This window comes from Cibotium barometz, chromosome 12 (genome assembly GCF_041138505.1).
Source record: "Cibotium barometz isolate CiBa-2024 chromosome 12, ASM4113850v1, whole genome shotgun sequence".
NCBI classification, from domain to species: Eukaryota; Viridiplantae; Streptophyta; class Polypodiopsida; order Cyatheales; family Cibotiaceae; genus Cibotium; species Cibotium barometz.
In genome coordinates this window covers 30,935,897-30,948,326 of record NC_141057.1, presented here as the reverse complement: position 1 = coordinate 30,948,326, position 12,430 = coordinate 30,935,897, and the positions used below count along the sequence as shown (strand labels likewise).

General features: G+C 45.1%; 1 protein-coding gene across 2 annotated transcripts in view; it reads right to left on the bottom strand.

Moving 5' to 3' along the window:
- Positions 1-1,288: 1,288 nt before the first annotated feature.
- LOC147633279 (uncharacterized) overlaps positions 1,289-12,430 on the bottom strand; it is a 100,418-nt gene continuing 89,276 nt past the window's right edge. The window contains exons 9-13 of one of the 2 annotated variants that reach the window (XM_086806313.1): positions 11,973-12,092; positions 11,718-11,849; positions 11,511-11,638; positions 11,287-11,422; positions 1,289-1,881 (exon numbers count right to left, since the gene is read on the bottom strand). In XM_086806313.1, the coding sequence (XP_086662439.1) occupies positions 1,864-1,881; positions 11,287-11,422; positions 11,511-11,638; positions 11,718-11,849; positions 11,973-12,092 (534 nt within the window). In that variant the 3' untranslated portion in view covers positions 1,289-1,863. Of the gene's footprint in view, positions 1,882-11,158; positions 11,423-11,510; positions 11,639-11,717; positions 11,850-11,972; positions 12,093-12,430 lie in introns of both variants that reach the window. The other variant, XM_086806312.1, reaches the window with a different exon arrangement.

Here is a 12,430-nt window from a genome sequence, read left to right as displayed (position 1 = left end):
TGGCAAGACAAGGATGAGTTATTATGCTAAACAAATTAGGAGTGGAGATGGATTGAAAGGTGTTAGGATAGAAGTGTATCTCCATGTGCACTTGTCAACTCTATAGCTAAATATACTAACTATACATTTGCATGTATACATATAATTCTGCTCATGCAATTTGTATTCAATGCATTCAAGTGTTTCTCAATTACATGTTCTGTCCTTCAAAAAAAGCGTCACAACAATTTCCTAGGTGCTCTTAGAACTTGTTGTCAAGAAGTTAGCATGTTCAATACACATATTGTTTGCAATGATGTTAACTCTATGAAATTACTTGTGTTTTCCTTACTTTGCTTATTAACAAGACACTTTCTTATCATCATTTTCTTGATAGATATTGAGTGATGTCCATGACAGCACACACAAGGATGCCATGACTTCTGTGTGGTAAAAACAATTGTTCTCCCCCATGTCTAGAGTCAATCCTGTAGTCTTTTGATTGTGTTTAAACTTTTGGTTGTATCATACTTATTTGCTACCACCTTTTGAGAGATTTGCTACACCGAGAGAAAAACAACAAAGCAAAACTTATTGCCGTGCCATTACCAACACTCAATGTTGGCAAGTTGCAAACTTGCAAACAAAGACTTAATAAATGAAAGATAGGCATAACAAAGCATACTGTCATGACGATATAAATGAAACAAACAACCTAGCTAAGGGGACGTTCCCATGGGGTATCATCCTGTCCAATGAAGCCACCCTCATCAAACTTTGCCAAAAAGGCACAGTTGAGAACCCGTGAAGAAAACAAAGCCTTCACATGCAATTTCCAGCACCTTTATCTCCTTCATTTCATGCTTGTACCCACATTAAATGCTTGAAGGCTTTGTTAAACAAAGCCTTTATGGGAACTTCCCCTAATTTGCTTAAACTTTATGATGCACTCTTTACACTTTAGCCTTCAAAACATGAGTGAAAGAAATTGGCCAATTACAGTAATTTAAAATGTTTTGCAAGTAGTAGTCACATGTTTGCATATAAGATGTTTTTGCAAAATTTCATTCATTTACATTAACAAGAATGTTTAACATTGCATTTTTATTAGAGCACTCACTAACCCTATAATAATGTGTTACATGAGCACCAACTGCAAAATTCATCTAGAAGGTCCCTTTCAATAATGTAAGATTACTTTAAAAGATCATTGTATCCTAAAAACTTGCTGTGATGTTGCCAACATCTGATGTCAACTTCATTTTCCTTGTCTCAAGTTCTAAATCAACACTTGCTGATACAGTATGAATGTACCAATGGGAAATTTAAATTATTTCTTAGACTTGACAAAAACTTTTAGAGCGAGAGGAATCTACTTACAAAGCTTCAAAATATCGACTACATCATGCACAGCATAGACTACATGCTATGACATCCCCAATCATGTCATCAATGCCTAAAAGTAGGAGCAAGTTCATGCACAAAAGATACATCACCATAGTAGACAAATCTTCACAGATACCATCAAACTGTATTCCTATCACTTCTCCGGAGGTGAAGAGCAGACTCAACTGTTATGAAGGCTAGCACTAAAGAGCGAAAACACGCACACGCACCTGCGGTAGCTGGCACTAAAGAGTACTTCAACTTCTCCTTTTTGTGGGGAGAAGATAACCACAACTACAATCACCCTCACAAGTGGCCAAATCGTGGACCACAATTGCAAATAATACAACTAAAGACCTTGTATCAAGTTGCAGAGACAGCGTAACACATTTCTTTAAACCCATAATTTCGACAATCAAGTGTACGCTTCATGTATATGGCCTCCCATCAACGCAGATCTCAACCAACGGTCTTTGAAGATGATAAGAATCCATTGCGCTAGTAGTTAATTTTGCCCTGAAAAGATTATAAGTTGGTAGGAAGACTAATCATACAGTAAGAAAATGCTTTTCCAAAAAAGAAACCAAGCTATAAAGTATTTACAAAACCAAATACCTCACAAGTAAATGTGCTCCCCCACCACAACCCTCTCTCTCTCTCTCTCTCTCTCTCTCTCTCGGCAGTGGATGTAGAGAGTCTCTATGAGGACATGCCGAGGAGACACATTGATCCCTATTCCCAAGATAAAGGAGACACATTGATCCCTATTCCCGAGATAAAGGGCATGTACCTAACATGCTGAGTCCTCTGTTTCTTATAGCTTGGCATTTTTTCTCACAACATGTTTCAGCTACTTCACGGATACATTGTAACATCGTCATACCCATAGATGTTCTGTTTTTTAGCTAATTTGTTTTATGTTTATGACATGATACAGTTACTTCATGGATGTAATGTAACACTTTTGGTCTCATAGACCCTTTGATCTTTTGTACGCATTCATATAGCTCTCTCTCTCTCTCTCATACTTCTTTGGCATGCATCAAACTGCCACAACATTAGAGACGACAGACAGTTCATGGGAGGGGCACTTCATGGGAGAGTACAACCCGAGCTTGAGGCGTCATGCTGGCCCTGTGTACATGTGGAGTCCAGAGAGAAGAAGAAGAAGAAGATATATTAATGTCTTGCAGAAGTCCCAACGGGTCTATGAGACAGAAGGCGTACAATGTGTCCATGGAATCTCATGATGGGAAAAAAAGAAGACAACATAACAAAAAGAACTAACACTAATCCCTAGGTAAATGTAGATATGTTGATCATCATCGTCATCCTCATCATGGAGGATCATCCTCATCATTGTGGATACAAGTGGGTGTCAAGGATACGGGGGTGTGAGTGTGGAGAGGGAGCTATCCATCGATGTGTGGTAGGGGTCCATAAAGGATGTCCCAGCATCGGCGAGGGGGTGAGGGCCCCTAGACTTGCAGGGCCGAGGAGAAGTGGGATGAGGTAGCAGCTACAGATGCTCAGTGGCGGGCGAGGATCTCATCAATCTGGGGCTGGTGAACCTGGAGTGCTTGAGGTCCAGGAAGGTGGCACGGTGCAGGGTAACTCTGGTTGAGGGGCGAGATGGTTGGTCCCTCCTCGCTAATGTCGTGGCTTCATCCATCTAAGTGTCCTCCTCACGTGGGCAAAAAAAACTGGTGATGGTAGACTGAGATGGGTGCTGGGGTCGAGCATCTCTGAGTAGTACCTCTCTATGTCGTCAGATCTCCAACAGGAAGAGTCCGAGACAACGCTGATCTGGATACTCCATAACCCGAGATTATGGCCCAAACCCCTCTCTGAACAGGCAGTGGAATCTCCCCCTGATCTCATAATACACTGGGCACTGATAAATATAACTGAGGCTCTACTCCATGGCACAATCTATAGAGTCTGCTCTCTCTAGGGATCCTTGCTCCATCCCGTTGTGAGTCTGTTGCTGAATCTACTACTCTTCTTGACTTGATTCTCTCTCTCTCTCTCTCTCTCTCTGTCTCTCTCGGCTACTCCCAAAAGGCTTGTAGAAGATTTGTAGAATGGGGAGAGAGGGGTCCTATTTTTAGGATAAGTACGCTAACTAGCTGGCTAACTTTGTGTTAATTTGCATAAGTTGCAGTAGCTTGCTTTCATGTGTTTTTTGCATAAATTGCCTTCATACATAGCCTCTTTTGTCCCTTTTTAGATTAGAGCTCACAACATGGGCTGATTTTTTACAAAACCTTGACTGATAGCCTACAGTACACATGCATCCAATGACTGAGGATGACGCATCTGACATCCATAGTTGCCAAAATGCTGATGCCAAATCTTTTGTAAATACCGTTGATTGTGTGGAAGATTCTTTTTGGATATTTGGTTGAAAATCATCATTCACCACTGCATGGAGACTATGGTTCTTTGCCAATAGCAATATCGCTAGCATAAGTTCACCTCAAATGACTCGTTGAAGTTTGGAAGCTTTAACATAGGTTAACAAGCAAGTACCACCTTTAGCTTCTCAAAACTACTTTGACATTTTGGTGCCCACATTGGAAGCGTAGCTCCTCCTTGAGCTAAGAAGTAAGTTGGTATACAAGATTCGACACCATCCTCTTAAATCCAAGTAACTTTGAATATCCTTGGTTGTAGCTTGGATCTTAGCAGGATCTGGAATCAACCCTTCCTTTGAAGCTACATGACGAAAATATTCAACCCTGTATGTGAAGAAGGTACATTTACTCTTCCTTGCATATAACTATACTACCTTGAGTGTCCAAAACCTTCCTCACATGCATTTCATGCTCCTATTCATCCTTTGAATACACCAAGATATCATCAAAGAAGACAAGCACAAAATCATCCAGTTGCTCATGCTTGTCTTATGGAGAAGCGCCCGTTGGAGCTCGTGAAAGTGATCCCCAAATAGACATGAGTTTGCTATGGGAAGTATAGAAAACCGTGACCTTGGTCTTCCAAAGGTTAACTAACAAGCCTCTCTGCAAACAAAAGTCCTGTAGGGCATCCATGTGCTTTTGTAGTCCCTCTTGTGAGTCTGCAAATAAGCACTATATCATCAGCATATAAGAGAATAGACATGAGTATGCCATACTAGGGATGTCTCTCCACCTCCCGCTTTGTCAATAAAGTCTGAGATCTCGTCAATGTATAGCCCGAAGAGGGCGGGGGATAGCGGGCAGCCCTGTTTCACCCCAATAATACTAGATATCTCCTCTGAGAGTCCTCCAGGGCATCTCACCCTCCCAATCACTAACTCATATAAAGCAATAATGCCCCAAATCATGTCTGATGGACCCCAAGGATATGTAGGCAATCACGTGGCACCGTATCAAAGGTGTTGCAGAAAATCCACAAAGCAACAGTAGAGGCGTCGGCCATCAGGCTTGGCCTACTCAATGAGGCTTTTGAGTGTGAAGATGTGATCCAGGGCGGAGAAGGTCCGCCTGAACCTTGCCTGGCCTCGTGTTCTATGCCCCTCTCTCTGCCAATGAGCTGAGCTCTGTCTCCAACATGGATCGATATAGCTTGGCCAAGGTATGGCCGATGATGATGGTCCTGTAGTTATTGGGCTCCATAATGTCTCCAACATTGTGTATGGGTGAGATGTTGTGTGATGACCAAGTGTGGGGAAAGCCTTCCGCCAATACCCTGCTTATATATGTAAGCCATGTTGACTCAAGAGCTATTGCGGGTGTGTGCGCAAGAGAGCAATGGCTAGAGAGAGAAGGAAGAGAGAGAGAAAGTACAAGATAAGACAGTAGCTTGGGCACAAAGTACATTGCTTGATTGATTAATTTGTGAGGACATTGGTGCCCCTTTTATGGGCTGAAAGTACCACCTCTTCTTTGACCTTATCAAATGAGGTGTGACATCACTGCTTACCTCAAGGGAATATTCCTAGGCTAAGAGACTGTTCCCACACTTAACTCCAGGTTTCCAACAAACCCCCCTTCCGAGTGAAGGAGTGGTGCGACCCTTACGCAAAAAAGTTTCATTACCTACTCTGCTTTCCAGTCCCCCCTCGGCTGATTCACCACTCAACACCTCCCGTGTTGTGGTAACAGAATCCCGAGTAAACCTAGGCAAAGTATAGCGACTAATCTTTGTCACCCCCCCTTACTCCTGGCTAGGATTTATCAAATCTTAGAGTTTGGAGCATACAAAATAAGGGAAAAATACACATTTTGGGGGATGACCCGGGCAGAGGACCCTTGTTGACTCAAACACACAAAGCTAAAACATAAAAATGTGGAAGTTGCAGGGATTTCCTATGCATGATGTTTTGCTAGTGTAGATCCTCTTTCGACAGCGATGCCAAGCAGTGGATGCTTGGCTCGTAATTTTAGGCCCGAGGACCAAGGCAAAGCACCTGACGGACTCTCAATGTTTGGTGGAGGCTTCAATTTGATAAAAGAAGAGTTAGATTAAAAAAGCCCTAAAATCTGTCAATTATAGTGGTTTCAATTGAGTGCCAATGCCTCAATTTCTCAGAAAGCCCCAAATGTGAGAGTATGCAGGTACCCTTAATTAGCCAATTTAGGCTTCAATTTTGAAAACCCCCAAATTTGGTATTTGCAAGGCCCTTAATTAGGGGTTAATGGTACAATTATCGAGCACATGGACAGGCTGGCTTCAGGAGAGGATTTACTACCTTGGATCACATACTGACACTTCGGGCACTTATTGAAGAGGGCAGGGCACAGAAGAGAACGATATACTGCTGCTTTGTGGACTTCCGCAAAGCCTTCGATACCGTACCACGTGCCAAGCTTATGCACAGATTGCATGACATTGAGGTACCCGAGGATATGTAGTGGGGGATATATGCTTTGTATGAGTCTGTGAGACAGGCAAAGTCCGAGCTCCAGGCGGACTATCTGATAGGGTGACCAGCACGATAGGGGTGAAGTAGGGATGCCCGCTATCGCCCACCCTCTTTGGACTGTACATTGATGCGGTCTCTGATTATGTAGACAAATTGGGAGGCCCAGGGGCATGCCTGGCAGGGGTGTTGATACCCATCTTGTTATATGCTGATGATATTGTTCTAATCTCAGACTCTCCAGGAGGACTACAAAGACACTTGGATGCATTACAGGCTTTCTGTGCAGATAGAGATTTGACAGTGAACCTTGGAAAAACCAAGGTTATGGTGTTTAACACCACACAGGCATGGGTGACGAGATCAGAGCCTCAGTTCACTTTTCGAGGGGAGCCGGTAGAGTACATCAGGTCATATGTCTACTTGGGAGTAACTTTCACAGGTCTGCGTTTCTCCCTGAAGGAGGCAGTAGCAACTAGATTAGCTCGAGGGCATGCAGCTTTGGGGGCACTTGAGAGGCAGTGTGCACACATACAGTTTCAGGAGCCACGCACCAAATTGTGGCTATTTGATACGCTTGTTACAATGACCCTCCTGTACAGAGCTCCAATTTGGGGGCCCAGTATACATCACAAATCTCAGAGAGGGACAGATGAGGGATGGAGGCAAATGGAGAGACCACTGATTATGATGATTGCCCGCATGATTCGGAGCAAATCATCAGTACCACATGAGATTGTTCGGGCTGAGTTGGGTGCCCCACCAGGAGTAACCGAGGCCCTATTCCAGGCAGTTACCTTTTTACAGCGGCTATGGGAGCTTCCTCAGCAGAGGTACTCTTGTTTGGCATTGACCTCATCCATACAGTTGGCAGAGGATGGAGATACTCATTGTTGGTATGCTCAGATGAGATCATGGTTTGACCTACATGGTTTGCGGATAGAGGCACTACCACCCTTTCAGTACAGTCTGGATTGTCCATTTTTGGATCTCACCCGCTCCGAGCAAAACCGCGTGATCAGGATGGATATCATCAGAGCGGACACAGAGAGGACATGGACTAGCCCCCTTGAGCCCTTGGGCACGAAAATGACTCATTACAAGAGCCATTTTCTACACCTCACACCGGATGATTTTATCATCCGCCCGGCGTACATGGATGTACACCTATCACATGGGATACGTTGTGCCATTGGACAGATCCGGACCTCATCACACCAGCTGCGGATTGAGACAGGGCGATATGTGCATCAGATCGTGGATGACCGCATTTGTCAGCTATGCTACCAGGAGGTAGAGACAGAGGAACACCACATTTGCCGATGTACAGTCTATTATGAGATCCGAGGAAAATATCATTGCCTCTTCCGAGAGGGTTTTGGGCCGTTACGTAGGGTCATGGAGTTTGAGGATCAGAGATGCCTCGGATTGTTTCTACTTGAGCTCAGGAGACATAGAGAGACCCTCTTGGCAGACAGGAGGCCGAGCCATGATGTACCTAGACAGAGGACCCTGACAGATTTCTTCGGCACCAGCACCAGCAACCCAACCCACACACCTCCTGATACCTCCTCCATTGGGCCATCAGAGCACCGACCACGCTCCCAGGGAGTCACCACTGATAGAGCAGTTATCTTATGTCGTGCTCGTCGGCCACGCCCACCAGGATCCCGACCACAGCATCCTCACCATCGCCAGATCAGAGCCATTATTGCTCGGCATCGGAGGCGCCTACCTCGCTTCTACGACCTCTCCATTCTAGACAGCCCCATGGCGGAGATACTTGATCTAAGGAGAGGGCAACACTTCAACTGATCAGCATACATGGATCTACCTGATATACATTTTCCAGTATTTTCTACTCAGTATCATCTCGGAGTCTTGTAGTTCTGTTCTTATAACTGTAGGACAATCAGTTTATTGTACTTTTTTAGTCTTGTTCTCTTTGATGAGACACCAACTTCAGATGTACTCTCAGTTTTGGTCTCATAGGCCATTATGGCCTCTTAGAGACGTTAATATATCATTTCATTTCATTTCAGTTCTCTCTCTCTCTCTCTCTCTCTCTCATAGGTCGAGTTCGGCCTCTAGTAGACGTTAATACAGCTTTCTCTCTCTCTCTCTCTCTCTCTCTCTCTTTCCCCCACCTTATTTGGGATGTATGTGGATGAGGTTTCGGACTATGTAGAGCGGGCGGGTGACAGAGGAGCACAGCTAGCAGGGACATGGATTCCGCTGTTATTGTATGCTGATGATATTGTGCTGATCTCAGATTCTCCAGAGGGGATGCAGCGTCATTTGGATGCATTGCACATGTTTGCAGAGGACAGTGGATTGTCTATTAACCTTGGTAAAACCAAGGTGATGGTGTTTAACACCACAGCACAGTGGGTTAGGAGGTCAATGCCCACCTTTACATATGGTCAGGAGATAGTGGAGTATACAGATGCATATACTTACCTTGGTGTGGTTTTTAGTGGCCCACTATTTTCCTTGAGGAGAGCAGCGGAGACCAGATTGACCAGAGCTTATGCAGCATTGGGGAGACTAGAGAGGATGTGTTCGCAGGTTCAGTTTCAGGAACCTCGAACAAAGCTCTGGCTCTTTGACACTTTGGTCACTTCAGCCATGCTGTATGGAGTGGAGATATGGGGACCCTCGGTGGATCACCACAGCCGAGCTGGTAGCACTGATGGATGGAGACGTATGGAGAGGTCCTTGGTTTCTATGATTTCCCGGATGATTAGGGCCAAGGCCTCCGTACCACATGATATTATCCGTGCAGAGATGGCTGCCCCCCCATTGGTAGTAGAGGCACTCACTCGATCAGTCTCCTTTATACATAGCACTTGGGCTCTCCCTAGAGACAGATATGCTCGCTTAGCCCTGGAGTCTTCACGACAGTTGGCATCACAGGGAGACGGATCATGTTGGTATGCACAGATGACAGCTTGGTTCCAACTGCATGGCTTTAGTATGGACAGGCTACCTCCATTTCAGTACTCCCTGGATGCACCCTCCCTCTCTCTCACACGGGCAGAGATTACCAGACTTATCAGGCTAGACTTGACTCAGCTGGACACTAGGAGGACATGGATACAGCCGACACACGAGCTTGGTACGAAGATGGCTTTCTATAGAGATCATCTTCTCCAGCTCACGGAGGATGGGTTTGTGATTAGACCCAGCTACATGGATACTCATCTTTCTCATGGGGTACGGTGTGCTATTGGTCAGATGCGCACATCCTCACACCAGCTAGAGATTGAGACTGGCAGATTCAGAGGAGTACCAGCTGAGGCCAGGATTTGTCAGCTGTGCCAGATGGAGCCAGAGACAGAGTTACATTACATATGTCACTGTCCGGTATATTATGAGATACGAGGCCGTTTTCACTGCCTGTTCAGAGAGGGCTTTGGACCACTTTCTAGAGTCATGAGATACCAGGATCAGAGATGCCTCGGATTGTACTTGCTAGAGCTGCGTAGACATAGAGAGGGTCTCCTGAGAGGGAGGGGATCAGAGAGGGAGAGACACCTACAGAGGCAGATTACAGACTTCTTTCGACCAGAGATTGAGCAGTCAGGTCAGCAGGCATTGCAGCTAGCCCCAGAGTACAGCCGCACCAGAGGTACACTGATTGATCGGGCTATAGAACTGGGGCGGTCCAGGCGCCCCAAGATGAGAGGTCCATCTCGACACCGGCGGAGACTACAACACAGGATCAGGACCATACTAGCACGGCATGGGAGACGTCCAGTCAGAGTACTCACCATGGAGGACATTGAGGATATCCGCCATCGACCGATGAGAGACATCTTTGGATAGTGATGTGTATGATGCTTACCTTTGTTGCTGGAGTTTTCCTCCCACATGTTATCCATTAGGAGCTCCTGGTACCGTACTTTTCCTCATAGTTGTTTCAGTTTCAGTTAGTTGTTTAATTGTTTTTAGCTTTCCTTACACAGACATTGTAATTTGTATCAGATCCACCAATTGTTGTAACCTTTTTGGTCTCATAGGTCATTTTGGCCTTTTGAAGACGTTAATATATCATTTCATTTCATTTTCATTTCTCTCTCTCTCTCTCTCTCTCTCTCTCTCTCTCTCTCTCTACCATTGCCTTTTCAGGGAGGGATTTGGACCACTGGCTAGAGTCACGGACTATTGTGATCAGCGATGCTTGGGTTTTTATCTCCTGGAGATCCACAGGCTTAGAGAGTCCATTATCAGGAGCAGACGCCTGACTGGCAGGGAGTCCACATAGAGACAAATTACTGACTTCTTTAGAGGGACTACCCGGGAGGACACACAGCCGCCAATAGCCCAGCAGTGGGCACCCCGTGGGACTCTAGTTGAGAGAGCTATCCAGTTGGGTAGATCCAGATGCCCGAGGGTTCGTGGATCCTCACATCGGTGACGGTGCCTACACCGGAGGATTCAGAGCATCATTGCGAGGCATCGGGCTCGTCCGACCAGGCATCTCACTATGGCAGATATCCAGGCCTATCGGTAGAGACCCATGCTAGAGCTCCTAGGATGATTACCACTCCAGCCATATACTGTTGTACTCACTGTCACTTTTGTACTCCCCCATATTCATGTATCCATGTACTCATGTACCCCATTTTGACTAGTAGCATTAGCTTCCCACTCTCCCTAGTTGCTGCTTCCGGATGCTCCCTACTACTGATGTATTGTAGGGCTAGATACTTACCTTCAGTTCTTTCTTTTCTTTTCCAGACAGTGTATCAGATGTCACATGGTTGTAACTTTGGTCTCATAGGTCACTTTAGCCTTTTGAAGACGTTAATATAACATTTCATTTCATTTCATTTCTCTCACACACACACAAACGCACGCACGCACATTGTTGTATTAAAAAGATAACCTAAGGCTCTTATGTATGATAGATGTCAACATTACCTTCCTAAATCAACAAATCTGAGAGACGGGGCAGACAGAAGATAACGAAATACGTCATCAGACAACTTCATACAATGTTGCATACTCAAATACCGCAACTTCTTATTTGTGATGGAAAGAATGCGCACAGATGGATTTGAAAGAAGGCGGCATCCATCCAGCCGAACCTTCAAAATCCTCGGGCACCCATTGGCCAATGCAATCACACCCGAGTCAGTTATATGCTCACAGTAGCTCAGAGAGATGTACCGAAGCATTGGACACCTACAAGTGAGCATCAAAAAATGCATAATTGTAAGATATATCTAATTTCCAACATGGAATTAAAAGTAGGCTTTAAAGGAATACAAACCCTTCTGCGATTTGCTTGAGCCCATAGTTTGTTATGCGTGAGCAGTTGTTCAAAGCAAGCTCTCGCATGTGTTTGCAAGTTGCAACAGATTTCAATGCTCTATCTGAGATTTGCCCATAGCCTGCAACCTACAGGATACATATGCAGTATCAATTCCAGAAGCCGCAGTCTCGGAGACCACTACATGTTGTACATGGCAATACAGACCAGAACTTTCAAGAGAGGGTTGCCACTACAGATGGCTATCAGAGCCCCGTCCGTCAACCCCGAGGCTTGTCCCAAGTTTATGGACACAAGGCTCCCACATTGATGCAGTGCCTTCAAACCTGTGTCCGTGAGCTGCACAGAGGAAAAGCTTTGTGTTAAATGCCCAGAAGCTGTTACAGGCACATGTCTGTTTCTCTCAGGTGTTATTTGACCTATAAATCCCTGTATAAGACAAAGTGCCTTATGATGGCCCACCTTTTTACAGCATTTCACTGAAATGCTTCGAAGATTTTTACAGTAGAGAGAGATAAGCTCCAGAGACGTGTCTGTGATTGGCGAATACTCCAAAGCGAGCTCAGTAAGATTTGTACATTTCTGTGATCAAAAAATTATGGATTCACTTTTGCAAGGGAGACAATCTACAGCATACAATTGTTTTTTCAAAAAAACTTGGCTCCACGACTGATAGCCTCTCCTATGCTCATTGAAGCCCTTGATTCATGAATTATCCTTCACCATGATATGTAGCGAAGATTTCTAGTAGAACTCAGGCTGGAACCATCCCCACCTGTCAATGGTGGGGAGCCATCATGGCTGACCACTAGCAGGTCCCACAGGCATACAGGGATGGGACAGGCAATCTTCGCCCATTTCAACTCCCTGCCGGTCCCACATTGAACCCTCCATATGCAAGTGCATATTTTATATTCAAC